The 14700-nt window shown below is 39.2% G+C and overlaps 1 protein-coding gene across 2 annotated transcripts in view; it reads left to right on the forward strand.

Annotated features, from left to right (window-relative positions):
- HSD17B7 (hydroxysteroid 17-beta dehydrogenase 7) overlaps positions 1 to 14700 on the forward strand; it is a 31307-nt gene that overhangs the window by 6467 nt on the left and 10140 nt on the right. Inside the window, exons 4-7 of one of the 2 annotated variants that reach the window (XM_005677120.3) lie at positions 2721 to 2835; positions 8732 to 8926; positions 12181 to 12285; positions 13033 to 13089. In XM_005677120.3, coding sequence (XP_005677177.3) covers positions 2721 to 2835; positions 8732 to 8926; positions 12181 to 12285; positions 13033 to 13089 — 472 coding nt within the window. Of the gene's footprint in view, positions 1 to 2720; positions 2836 to 8731; positions 8927 to 12180; positions 12286 to 13032; positions 13090 to 14700 lie in introns of those variants that run through there. The other variant, XR_001297362.2, reaches the window with a different exon arrangement.

Genomic DNA, 14700 nt, shown 5'->3' on the forward strand with positions numbered 1-14700 from the left:
TCTAGTCTTTCCCATTCTGTTGTTTTCCTCTATTTCTTTGCACTGATCGCTGAGGACGGCTTTCTTATCTCTTCTTGCTATTCCTTGGAACTCTGCATTCAGATGTTTATATCTTTCCTTTTCTCCTTTGCTTTTTGCTTCTCTTCTTTTCACAGCTATTTGTAAGGCCTCCTCAGACAGCCATTTTGCCTTTTTGCATTTCTTTTCCATGGGGATGGTCTTGATCCCTGTTTCCTGTATAGTGTCATGAACCTCAGTCCATAGTTCATCAGGCACTCTATCTATCAGATCTAGTCCCTTAAATCTATTTCTCACTTCCACTGTATAATCAGAAGGGATTTGATTTAGGTCATACCTGAATGGTCTAGTGGTTTTCTCTACTTTCTTTAATTTAAGTCTGAATTTGGCAATAAGGAGCTCATAATCTGAGCCACAGTCAGCTCTTGGTCTTGTTTTTGCTGACTGTATAGAGCTTCTCTATCTTTGGCTACAAAGAATATAATCAATCTGATTTCGTTGTTGACCATCTGGTGATGTCCATGTGTAGAGTCTTCTGAAAAATGTTTAACTACAACCTACAGTAAGAAATAAATCTTTTTTGTGACTCAATGTACTTATTTATTCATGAACTTCCCAGGTGGCACAATGGTAAAGAATCTACCTTCCAATGCAGGAGACGTGGATTTGATCCCTGGGTCAGGGAGTCCCTGAAGAAGGAAATGGCAACCAACCCATTTCCGTATTCTTGCCTGGACAATTCAGTGGACAGAGGAACCTGGCATGCTGTAGTCCAAGGGGTGGCAAAGAGTCAGACACAACTGAGCACATCCATACTTATTCATAAATAGAAATTACTCTTACTTCATGCTACTTCCTGTACTGCTACTTTTATTTTACTTTTCTGCCATTCAACACACACACACCCCTACACACAAAATCACATGCTCGTCTTGACCTATTACATTGATCTCACAGCAAATCACTGTCTTCCTGTATTCAATGCCTCAGGAATTCCCTATAATAAAAAGGCCTGCTTTGTTACTTTGTTCAGCAGTTAGACATCAGTGTGCAGGGGAAGACTTTTCCTTCTTGGCGTGACTGGTATTCCCCCAGGGCAGTTGACTTGTATTAGGTTGGTGCAAAAGTACTGTGGTTTTGCATGGTTGAAATTTGCTGTTGATATTGGAATATATTCTTAAACAAATGTGGTTATGTTACACATCATTTTCATGCACATATTTCACTTTGTTTTTTGCTAATGACTTATTACTTGCTGTGTATTTTATATATTTTTTTTAGACTAGGAAATGATGTTAGACAGAAAATTCAAGTGATTTTCCTATTTGAGTTCAAAATTGTTCATAAGGTAGTGGAGACAACTTAGATCAACAACGCATTTGGCCCAGAAACTGCTAACATACAGTGCAGTGGTTGTTTGAGTAGTTTTGCAAAGGAGACGAGATCCTTGAAGATGGAGAACTCAGTGGCCAATGGTCAGAAGATGGCAGTGACCAACTGAGAACAATCATTAAAGCTGATCCTCTTACAACTGCATGAGAAGTTGCTGAAGAACTCAGTGTTGACCATTCTATGGTAGTTTGGCTTTTGAAGCAGATGGGAAAGGTGAAAAAGCTTGATAAGTGGGAGCCTCATGAGCTGACTGCAAATCAAAAAAATCGTCATTTTGAAGTGTCATCTTCTCTTACTCTTATGCAAAAATAATGAACCACTTCTCAGTCAGATTGTAAGGTGAACTAAAAAGTGAACTGTATATGACAACTGACAACAAACAGCTCAAAGCGTTTGGACGAAGAAGTAACTGGTGACAACCAGCTCAGTGTTTTGACCAAGAAGAAGCTCCAAAGCACTCCCTAAAGCCAAACCTGCACCCAAAAGAGTGTCGTGGTCACTGTGTGGTGGTGTGCTGCCATTCTGATCCACTACAGCTTTCTGAGTCCTGGCGAAACCATTACATCTGAGAAGTAGGTTCACCAAATCAGTGAGATGCACCGAAAACTGCAGTGCCTGTAGCTGCATTGGTCAAGAGAGGGGGCCCAGTTCTTCTCCATGACCACACGTTGCACATCCAGTGCTTCAAAAGTTGAATGAATTGGGCTGTATCAAGTTTTGCTTTATCCACCATATTCACCTGATCTCTCGCCAACTGACGACTTCTTCAAGCATCTTGAAACTTTTTGCAGGGAAAGTGCTTCCACAACCAGCAGGAGGCAGAAAAATGCTTTCCAAGAGTTTGTGGAATCCTGAAGCATGAATTTTTTGCTACAGGAATAAGCAAACTTACTTCTCACTGGCAAAAATGTGTTGATTGTAATGGTTCCTATTTTGATTAATAAAGGTGTGCTTGAGCCAGTTATAATGATTAAAAATTCACAGTCTAAAACCACAGTTACTTTTTCACCAACCTAATAGCTTGATTTGGAATGAAGGGAAGAGAGTTTTTGCATCAGGGTTTTGAGAGGCTCAGGTTCCTGTTGGTTGTATAAACTATAAGTGTATAAGTTGAACTGGGTGCAAGAAAGCATTTTTGCATTTGATTTAGTGCTCAAAATAACCCGCTCTGAGAAATAAGTATGTCTATTCCTGTTATTACAGAAGCAAGGAAAATTTGGGGGGTCAAGGAAGGCAGGAGGGGGTATCTCTTTAGTATCATCAGTTAAAGAAGCTTTAAAAAGTCGTACCATTGTCTTCTGCTGTTTCAGAAAAGTGATTCATATATTCTCCACAGCTGAAGGACTGCTGACCCAGAATGACAAGATTACTCCTGATGGGCTCCAGGAGGTGTTTGAAACCAATGTCTTTGGCCACTTTATCCTGGTAAAACAGTTTGAGGCTTAGTAAGCCAACACTTAGTACTGCGATCCTAAACACGTGTGCAGATATGTCCAGTGCTGTGTTGTTAAGCTAATGAGCTAGCTTTATGGCTAGCATTACATCTTTGAGTGTTTAAATGGGGTGATTACTCTTTGAAAACATTGCTTCCCTAAAGCAGCCTGCTGGTGTGCTTTTTCCTTTGGACATCAACTTCAGAGAGCAGAAAGTAAAATGTGAACACACTTTTAGAAACAATGAACAGAACTGAGAAAGTGCACAAGAACTGTTCTGAATGGTCTTTGAAACTGGGCTTGTCATCAGATAGGATAGGGTAATAGAAAAGACACTATTAGACAGTACTTAATAGTTAATCTTTCACTATCTTGATGTGATTTCTTAAGCATCCAGGCTGATGTGTTACAATTCCAGGCATACATATAAAGCTAAGCAAGGGATGTGCAAATTGCCTAAGTTGTTCTGTGTTCTTGCCTGACATTTAGTCTCATAAGACAGCTTTAATATCTAGATTAAGTAATGCCCAGCTCTATTGTCAGTTGCTTTTAATTCTTTGGTATTAGAAGAACTCTTTCTGATGTATAGAATTTGTATCTCTGACACTTGTAGATTTAGGATCTTTTTTTTCACCTCAAATATAATTTCCCTCATAATTGGACCTCCTTGAGGGCTAGCTGTAAATATAAATATAATAATTTAAGATGTACATAAACGTTGGAATATTGTGAAACCACTAAAAGAAAAGATCTTTTGCACTTAGATGGGATAGCCATTAGTATTTTATTATTGAGAAGAAACAGCTGGTTTTACTATGTATAGTGTGATCTCATTTGTATAAACAAATAGAAAAATATATATCTATTTCTAGAATGATACAAATGAAATTGGGACCCCCTTTGAACTGGGGTACAAGAATATCAGGAGTGAGTGAGATTCATCTGTCATTCTAGGTCCTTTAGCACTTAAAAATATGGTATTGCTTTTTCAATGATAGAAGTTAAAATATAGTCAGGGTTGAATTCATATTTGATCATGTTTCATAACTCTTCAGAGATTCATCTAATATATCCCTTATGTTTTTATAATCCTCTCATTCTTTGCCATCTTTTTGAATTATTAAATTAATTGGCAATGATAGAGGGTAAGTTAATGTTACTATTAATGGTCTGTCAATTTTTTGATGAATCTATTGCTTAAAAAATCAAGTTGCTAAGGAAATCTAGTATTTTGGGGTAATCCAGGTTGGGGGAATGGCAGAGGAGAGTTGTGACCAAACGCACAATTATCACGGGTGTTCTGGTGACATGACTTAACATTGTGTGTCCTTAAGCAGGTAGGCCTAACAGAAGGGGTTTGGGGATTTATTTATCAAATAAAATAACAGGAAGGTTTATGATGCCTTCTATTCTCTCCAAATTAGTTTTAGGAATCTTACCACTTTGTAGAACACAAACTTGGATTCTAGGTCCAGGTGTAAATGCATTATATGAATGGTTCCATCCCCAGTTTGATTATAAATGATCTTTTAGGGCTGTTAAAAGACCAGAGATAATTTCTGTAAACTTCCAGGTACAGTGCAGTATACGTTGTGGAACCAGATAACTGAGTTAATCTCATGTTCATGGATTCTTTCGATTTGATGTAAATATTCATTGCCAATCTGGAAGCATTCCTAGATATTTCTTTAATAAGCTTCTAGTTTTAGGATAGCTTTAGATTTACAGAATTATTGCAAAGAGAGTCTCTGCATACCTTAGGCCTAGTTTCCTCATCTTTTGGCTGCATCATGCTGCATGTGAGATCTTAGTTCCCCCACTTGGGCTTGAACCTGCACCTCCTTGCATTAGAAGCTTGGAGTATTAACCACTGGACCACCAGGGAAGTCCCAGTTTCCTCTATTATTAACATCCTACATAGTTTGGTAGATTGTCACAGTTAGTGAACTAATGTTGATATATTACTGTTAATGAAACTCAATGCTTTATTCAGATCTCTTCAATTTTGTGATATCCTTTTTCAGTTCTAGCATCCCATTTAGTAGTTAAATCTCACGTTACATTTAGTAGTCAAATCTCCTTAGGCTCTTCTTGGTCTTGATAATTTCTCACACTTTCCTTGTTTTTGATGACCCTGGCAGTTTGGGGATTACTGATCAGGTGTTTTGTACATGGTTCCTTATTGAGATGTGTCTGTTTTCCTCATAATTAGACTTGAGAAAATGTGTTTTTGAAAGGAAGGCCACAGAGATAGAGTGCCAGTCTCGTCACGTCCTGTCAGTATGTCTTATTAGTGTTGATGTTCTCCTTGATCCGCTGACTTGAAGTAGTGTTTGTCAGGTTTTTCCTTTGTAAAGTTACTTCTTTCTCCCCTTACCTATAGTAGTCTTGTAGAAGAGAATTGCTTTGTGTAGCTGACACTTGGTTGTGCTTGGCCTTCTTAACATGGAGTAGCTATACGAATTATTTGGAGTTTTTCTGCAAGGGAGATATGTCTGTTCTCCTCCACTTAATTCTTTATTCAGCCACTTATTTATTGGCCTATTATTCCTTCAGTTCAGTTCAGTCGCTCAGTCTTGTCCAACTCTTTGCGACCCTATGAATTGCAGCATGCCAGGCCTCCCTGTCCATCACCAACTCCCGGAGTTCACTCAGACTCACGTCCATTGAGTCAGTGATGCCATCCAGCCATCTCATCCTCTGTCATCCCCTTCTCCCTTAGTAAAGCTGAATAAAGGCATTTGTTACATTCATGCAGATTCATGGATGTGTATTTTCTCCTTTGAATTATAAACATTATTTTCTTACTCGAATTATTTTAGCTTGGGCCATTGGACCTCTTTCAGTTGGAACTTTTATATCTTTTTCAAAAACTTTATTGAAGTATAGTTGATTTGCAATGTTGTATTAGTTTCAGGTGTACATAAAAATGATGAGGTTGTATATACATGCATATGTACGTGTGTATCTATATACACACATATCTTCTTTTTCAGATTCTTTTCCTGTATAGGTTATTACAAAATATTGAGTATAGTTCTCTGTGCTATACAGTAAGTCCTTGTTGGTTATCTATTTTATATATAGTAGTGTGTCCCTCCCACCTTTACCCTTGGGTAACTGCAAATTTGTTTTCTGTGTCTGTGAATCTATTTCTGTTTTGTAAGTAAATCCTTTTGTGTCACTTTTTTCTAGATTTCACATATAAGTGCTATCATGTATTTGTCTTTCTCTGACTTCACTTAGTATGATAATCTCTAGGTTCATCCATGTTGCTGCAGATGGCGTTTTGTTCATTTTATGGCTGAGTGATATGTGCGCTTGTGTGTATGCACACACCACAATTTGATCCATTCATCTATCAGTGGGCATTTAGGTGGTTTCCACGTCTCGGCTATTGGAAATAGTGCAGCAACGTGCAGCGTGGTGTACGTGTATTTTGAAGTACGTTTTGGCAGCTCTGTTTTTAGTAGAGCTTGTCGTACTGTTCTCCTTAGTGGCTGTACCAATTTATATTCCCATCAGCAGTTTAAGAGGTTTCCTTTTTCTCTGTACCCGTTCCAGCATTTGTTATTTGTAGACTGGTGTAAGGTGATACCTCATTGTGTTAATAGTTTTGATTAGCATTTCTCTAATAATGAATGATGTTAAAAATCTTTTCATGTGCCTCTTGGCCATCTGTGTATCTTCTTTGGAGAAATGTCTATTTAGATTGTCTACCCATATCTTGATTGGGTTGTTTGTTTTTTGACATTGAGCTGAATAGGCTGTCTGTATATTTTGGAATTAATCCCTTATGGGTTGCATTGTTTGTAAGTATTTTCTCCCATTCTGTAGGTTGTATTTTTTTATATTTATTTTTTCAATTTATTGTTTCCTTTCCTGTGTAAATGCTTTTAAGTTTAACTAGATCCCATTTGTTTAGGTTTGTTTTTATTTTCATTACTCTAGGAGGTGTATCCAAAAAAATAGTGCTGCGATTTATGTCAAAGAGTATTCTGCCTATGTTTTCCTACAGGACTTTTATAGTCTCTGGTCTTACATTTAGATCTTTCATCCATTTTGAGTTTATTTTTGAATGCGGTATTAGAGAATGTTTTAATTTCATTCATTGCATGTAGCTATCCAGTCTTCCCCATTCCAGTTATTGAAGAGACCTTCTTTTCACACTGTATGTGCTTCCTTCGCTGGTAGATTACTTGACCGTAGGTGGGTGGGTTTATTTCTAGGCTTTCTATCCTGTGGCACTTCTATATCTTTGACATAGCCTCATCATTGTGGGTTTCTGGTTTTGTTTTGTGCATGTCCTCCCTGATACCGCATGATGTTTAAGACTCACGTTATATATTTCCTATCCCAGTCTCAGAATCAGACATTTCTCTGAGGAGATCTGTTTCCTTTTGTTGGAGAATGGTTTTAGAAACCAAGATCTGGTGCTCCTTGCTGTTGAGATAGCATGTGCTTGTAGGCCCTCTCAGCTCACAGAGCAAGGACATATCTCGTTTTTGTTCAGTCTCTCAGTCATGTCTGACTCTTTGCAGCCCCATGGAACTGTAGCACACCAGGCCTCCCTGTCCTTCATCTCCCAAAGCTTGCCCAAGTTCATGTTCATTTCATCTGTGATGCCATCCAGCCATCTCATCCTCTGATGCCCTCTTCTCTTTCTCCCCTCCATCTTTCCCAGCGTTAGGGACTTTTCCAGTGAGTTGGCTGCATCAGAGGACAAAAATGCTAGAGCTTCAGCTTCAGTATCAGTCCTTCCAGTGAGCATTCAGGGTTGACTTTCCTTAAGATTTGAGTAGTATAATCTCCTTGCTGTACAAGGGATTCTCAGGAGTCTTCTCCAGCACCATAGTTTGAAGGCATCAATTCTTTGGCATTCTGCCTTCTTTATCGTCCAGTTCTCACAACTGTACTTGACTACTGGAAAGACCATCGCCTTGACTATACAGACCTTTTTGGCAGAGTAATGTCTCTGTTTTCAACATACTGTCTAGCTTTGTCATAGCTTTCCTGCTGAGAAGCAATTGTCTTCTGATTTCATGGCTGCAGTCACCATCCACAGTGATTTTAGAGCCCAAGAAGAGGATATCTGTCACTGCTTCCACCATTTCCCCTTCAGTTTGCCATGAAGTAATCGGGCTGGATGCTATGATCTTAGTTTTTTTAATGTTTAGTTTTAAGCCAGCTATTTCACTCTCCTCCTTCACCCTCATCACGAGTCTCTTTAGTTCTGCTTTGCTTTCTGCCATTAGAGTGGTATCATCCACATATCTGAGGTGGTAGTTGTTTCTCCCTCCTATCTTGATTCCAGCTTGTAACTCATCCAGCCTGACATTTCTCATGATGTGCCCAGCACATAGGTTAAACAAACAGGGTAACAGCAGACAGCCCTGTCCTACTCCTTTCTCATTGAACTAATTGGTTGTTCCATACAGGGTTCTAACTGTTACTTCTTGACCCACATACAGATTTCTCAGGACATAGGTAAGATGGTCTGGTGTTGCCATCTGTTTAAGAGCTTTCCACAGTTTGTTATGTTGCACACAGTCAAAGGCTGTAGCGTAATTGATGAAACAGACGTAGATGTTTTTCTGGAATTCAAGGAAATATCTATGTGCATGCTAACCCATTTATAAATATTTTGTATGTAATCATCTGAATCTTTATTAAGCTAAACATGAGTTCACACTGATGTCTCTGACTCTAATCCCTTACCACATGGATCAGTCTAAACTCCTTCTCTTGCTTACTTGTGTCCCACTCTACCAATGACACACCTGTTCAATTCTAATGTACCTATATATTGGTTTCAAAATTGTTATCTTGCAATCCCTTAGTATATTTTGATACTTTTTTTGTTGTTGTTTCTTTTATTCCTCATTCAGATTCAGGAACTAGAATCTCTCCTATGTCACAGCGAGAGTCCGTCTCAGCTCATTTGGACATCATCTCGCAATGCAAAGAAATCTAATTTCAGCCTTGAGGATGTCCAGCACAGCAAAGGCCAGGAGCCCTACAGCTCTTCCAAATACGCTATTGACCTTCTGAGTGTGGCTTTGAACAGAAACTTCAATCATCAGGTAGCCTGTCTCAGCGATATGGAGATGGCAGGGCAGTGTTTGCTGAACCAGCACTGATTGCTTAGTAAAATGGCTGGCTCTCTATTGTAGTGTGAAGATGAAATATTGTTTCTTGAGCAGGATTGCTGTGAGGACAAGGTAAGACATGACAAAGAGTGGCAGTTGATGTATAGGAAGTCTTAGGGCAGAGATAATGAGCTCTGGACTTGTAGGTATGTGGGGGTTCATTTACCAGTCTGTAGCTCCTCTGGAGCTATAATTTATATAACAGAATGACACTAACGATGTCAATAGCTCCTATTAAGCATTTGCCATGTGTGTCATTTAATACCTTTCCCGTCACAGTGAGGTGGGTCTCAGTATTTTCATACGAGGACACTAAAGTTTGGAGTCCTTATTAAAGTCATTTCCCCAGAAGTCACATGGTCAGTAAAGGGTAGAGCTCAGAGCTGAGCTCAAGGCTGTCTAACTTCAGGCTTGGACTTTTCCCATCAAGCCGTGCTGCCTCCCAGTGTTACATCCAGTGTTACAGGACAGCTGGCAGTTAGAAAGCCCTTGGAGAATGAGGATCTCTGGTGAGGCTGCAGAGGTCTGTCTTTGTGAGGACTGGGCTTAGAGAGCAACCCTTGTCAGACACGCTGGCTTCTGTGGCCTCTGTGATCTGGAACTTAGTGCTTCTTTGTATGTTTTTCTTGCCCAGGTCCAAAATTTTAACTGGAAATCTCCAGTCTCTCCTGTGGGCATTTTCCTTTGTTTGCTTTGACTGTGTTTTTTAAATGTGGGGCTGGGGAGAAATATATCTCCGACAATATGTATAAAAGCTGACCGTTTTTAGGGTACTGACCCAGGTTTAGAACTGAGGAGGGAGGAGAAATAAAAGACAATGCAGAAACTATTTGCCCTTAAGGGGCTGTTTTCTATCATCCATTAGATAGAGCAGTCTAAACCTTATGTAATGGTGTAGACCTGGTTGATTCTGGAATGGAGACCTTCATCAGCTGGAATTCTCATTTCTGAGAACTGGCTCTTAGGATTAAACCTCTTAGTGAAGAGGATGGTATAAAAGTAGAAGCTATGAGCATGTTCTCTAGAACTGCTTTTGAATCCTGGCTCTGTCACCTTGGACAGATTATTTAATGTCTTTGTACTTCCAGTTTCCTCTTCTGAGAAACAGGGTTAATAATAATGTTTGTCCCATAGATTTGCTGGGAGGATTGAGTGATTGGAGTGGTATGAAGCATTCACAACAATGCTTTGTGGTAGAATGTGCATGTGTATACGTATATATCTGTACATATGTGTACTTATGTGCATGCATACATGCGTGAGTGTGCCTAGTCACGTGCACAGGTGTGGGTTTTGTGGGTTTGTGAACATGTGTATGAAGGTGACTATGTGTGGTTATGTGCTCATGGGCGTAGGTGTCTGGTCATGTGGTCTGCATCTGTTCATTCATGTGCTATGTGTTTGTTTGTTGGCTGTTATTATTGTTATTATTCAGGCTCAGTGTGTTGGTCCAGATGTGAGCCTCCTCCTGAGATTTCTTGGGATGTTTAAAAACTTGTCACAACTGCTTGTCCTCTGGAAACTCCCTTTTAGGGATAAGGTCAGAGTGGATTTAGCTTCTTTTTTCATAAAAAGCTCTGAAATTTTGCTTGTCTCTATTGTCAAGTTTTGGGATTTCATCTTAAAAAAAAAAAAAAAAGATTTAGCCAATGCTGCCAGCTCCTTTAAAATCTGTGTGATTGGTTTGTAGCTCATGATGTTTCTACATTGGCTTTTATGAGGAAAGAAGTAGCTAAGAAAGAACTACCTCCCTTCGAAGACTTGTGTGACTGGAAATGTTGGATCCCTATAGGCTGCCTGATAGACTTTACCTGTCCATGAATGCCTCCTCCTGTCACACAGCTTTGAGAAACACTCAGGGTCATCACACTCATTCCTTCAGATCAAATATGTGAAGGGACTTCAGTTTAGATTAAGATGGCCTCCTTGCTTGTTTCTTCTGTTGCTCAATGTCAGAAAGTCGTGTGTGTTGAAAGCCCTGGATTTTAGTTCACAGATGTCTTCATTTAGGGCTGAATAGGTCCTAACTGTCCCTGGCTAGTTTCCAGAATAAGAAATTCTCCTTAGCTATCTTTGGGGCAAAATATTTGGGAAGAATTTTTAGTTTATAAAGTTCCTGACTTTTTTCAGAGGACTGCTGGTAAATCAAGGGGATTTTCAGGTCTAAATTATCCATGTCAGGCACCACCAGGCCCTGTAGCAGTGAATAAAGGAAGCCAACCTTCTAGCTTCTGACACTCAGGGTGCTTTCTGTCCCCTGAACTGACTGTGCTATCCTGGCACTTTCTATTTTTGTTTAAAAGGAAAAAAAAAGTTAAAAGTAATAAAAATATGAATTAAAGTGAAAGCGAAAGCAAAAGTCAGTCGTGTCCAGCTGACATCCTGGAATGGGTAGCCTTTCCCTTCTCCAGGGGATCTTCCCAACCCAGGGGTAGAACCCAGGTCTCCCACATTGCAGGCAGATTCTTTACCAGCTGAGCCAGCAGGGACGCCCATGAATTAAAATAGTCAATATCAAAATAAGGTGAAATGTGTTAAAAATTAAACCAAGTAAACTAGTTAAACAAATCCCAGTGTTCTAAGGATTACTATAGACCATCAAGCACCCTTTCTGTTATTAATATGTGCCGTGTGTTAACTGGGGCTCTTTTTATAGAAGTGATCTTTCTAAAATGACTAGTCCAGGGCTAAGAACCTTATTTAGAGATCCTCAGTTAGAGGAGGTCTTTGTGGAATCATACCCACCTCTTTGGTGCCTCAAGCTAGAGCCCTAGGCCTTGTGTTCCTACAGGAAACAGAGACACACTTGAGGTTTAACTTCTTTCAGGCTAAGGCTTTCTTTGTATGGCTTTCTTATCTCTAACTGCTCATTTTGATTGGTCAACTGATCTTCAGTTAAGCCATGGAAAACTCAGGTAACCAGTCTTACTTTTCTCATCCAGCTTCAAGCTTGGTTACTCTTTGTTACTTGAGAATAAAAGACTTTATCGCGTGTCTCTCATAGTGAGTTTTCAGTACGTGATTCTTAAACTAAAATGGTCTACCCAGCTGCAAGGACAGCTTAGAGCATCAAGCCTTGGCTCTCTGGCTTCCTGGCCCATTTGTGTTTATCCTTTTTTAACTGACATAGAGGCAGGCTCAATGTGTATTGAATTAAAATGAACTTCTACCCCTCTCTGTGCCCCCAGGGTCTGTATTCCAGTGTAGTGTGCCCAGGTACGATGCTGACCAATTTGACATATGGAATTCTACCTCCCTTTGTGTGGATGTTAATCATGCCAATCATATGGCTGGTAAGTGATAAAAGCTCCTTCTCTTAATTTACTTAAGCTGTTCAAGTTGGAACCAAAAAGATGTTTAAGGGTTGGGAAGTGCTTTAAGTAATTGAACTTGAAGGTGGCAGAATTTCATTTCACTCAAAAGTTTTGATGTTACCTACCATGTAATCTCTGCCTCATACTGCCTGATACTCCCACTGTACCACCATCTCAGTGTGCACTTTTCTTTAAGGGAATGTTTCTTTGATCACACACCATATAGTCCAGGCGTTCTATGATTATATAATTTTGAGAAACCTGTGTTAAGTGATATCAAACTGGATTTCTCTGAGCTTTTAATACAGTCAGTTGCATTAAAATTTCCCGAGGAGGGCATGATTGTGGATTATATGATCACAGTATCATGATTTTGGTTGCTTGTTTTGTTTGTATTTTGAGCATCCCTCCAGCACTCATTAGAAAATGCTGCTTTCAGGAAATGTCCTTCCCTTGTAGAGCTCAGGGAGAAATATCCTTCTGTTTATGGCAGGCTTGGGAAAAAGATGAGAAGGACATATGCCTTCGTGTTAAAAGTGGTTGACTTGGAGTAATGGAGATTAAATGATGAAAATTATTTCTTGTTTAGATTTATTTTCTGAAACGGAAAAAATACTCTAATAAGAAATGCAGTTTGTCTTTTTTAAACATTTAAATGGGTAATACTTTTGTGACTCTGCTGCTGCTAAGACCACCACAAAATGACTACTGTTTTCTTTTTCTCAGTTACGCTTTTTTGCAAATGCTTTCACGTTGACACCTCACAATGGAACAGAAGCACTGGTATGTTACTAGAGTTTTAACATGTTGTATTCACTTCACAGATGTAGACTGTAAGTTCACTGGATTAGAAACCATCTTAACAGAAAAGATGAGAACAGGCTCTGTATAAGCAAGGTCCTATTTAGGACTAAGGTGAATCATAAGGTGAAATGCTGGTCATTAGGAGTGAACTTTGAAAGTTCTGTATGTTTCCTGGCACTGAGTACTGTGGTTCTGGGGTCAGCACTTCTGTAGAAGCAAGAGACATGAGCAGCCAGAGGAGAGCGGAGCATGGAATACTGTAGGGCAGGCAAATAAAGATGTTGGCTGGGCAGTCAGTGTGAGATTTCCCACGGAGAAGGTGTGTTTCATGGGTCAAGAGTAGAGGCAACAAAGCCCAACCCCATTTCCCAAAATGAAGATTCTCTTTTCCTGTATTAATAATAGAGAACTGAGTTATTAACTTGATTAGAAAGCCAGTTTGTTTCCTTAAGTCACTCATGCAGATGGACTACATGTGTCTCCTCATTAATGGCAGGCATTACAAATGGATCATAATACTCTGTTCTGTTGTACATAAATGATGTCTCTCAATATTTTTCAACTAAAGGCCCCAAAGACATTCCCTACCAGTGGATGAGAATTGCCATACAAGATGAAACTTATTTGTCCTCTGTGTTTTATACCATCTGGTTGAAATTCCACTGTATTAGATAAAAGTCAGTTCTGTGTGTGTGTTTCCCTTACTCTACTTAGCTCCTTCAGAATTTTTGCTCTGTGTTTTGGAAACCTGAGAGCGTATCACTATAGTGTTCATACTTAACAGATTCTTACATCATAGCTGAGTTGAGATTAACTCTGGAAAACACTAAATTGACTTGGCACTCTTGTTCTGGTAAACACTACAGAAAGAAATTCATTTATTGTAGAGAGACAAATTGATAATAGAAGCAAATACTTTTAAACCAATTTTGCTTATTTCTTAATATATTTGTCAAGCCATTTAAAATAATGAAGGATCATTTAGGGGTTACTCCTTCCACACATTTATGACACTGAAAGTTAAATTTAGAGGTCAAGAATATATTGTGTCAGAGGAGTAGGAATAGTTAAAATTCAGAATCTCCAGTTGCTAAGGAGCTTAGAGTCATGTTTAAAAAAAAGAATGGATCGAGAAAATAGACAAGAAATTAAGACATTCTATCATCTGGTGGCAAGTACTCTAGGAATGGTCAGGAAGGATCACCATGGGGCTGGACTAGTTGGAGCAGGCTCTGTTTACTGAGTCAGGCTTATTTGGGCTCTGAAGGATAGGTTGAATTTGACAAGATGAGTGGCTTGTCCCCAGTGTCATGTTCAAAAAGTTTCTGACCTGCTGTAATTTCCTTCAGTGTGGATAAGTAGGATGTCATTACCACTTAGTGATGATTGTATATGTTGTGGATACAGATAAGGGTTTAAGCACACCACATGTGTAGCAAGAATCTCTTCAACCTTTGGTTGAATAAATTTTATCTCCTTAAATGCACTGAGCTTGAGTGACCTAGAACACAGTGGTTATGAATGTGGACTGTAGAATTATAGTAATTCTGTTCAAATTCCAGTTCAGTTTCTGACTGTGAACTCTTGGGC

The sequence above is a fragment of the Capra hircus genome, chromosome 3, assembly GCF_001704415.2.
Source record: "Capra hircus breed San Clemente chromosome 3, ASM170441v1, whole genome shotgun sequence".
Lineage (NCBI taxonomy): Eukaryota > Metazoa > Chordata > Mammalia > Artiodactyla > Bovidae > Capra > Capra hircus.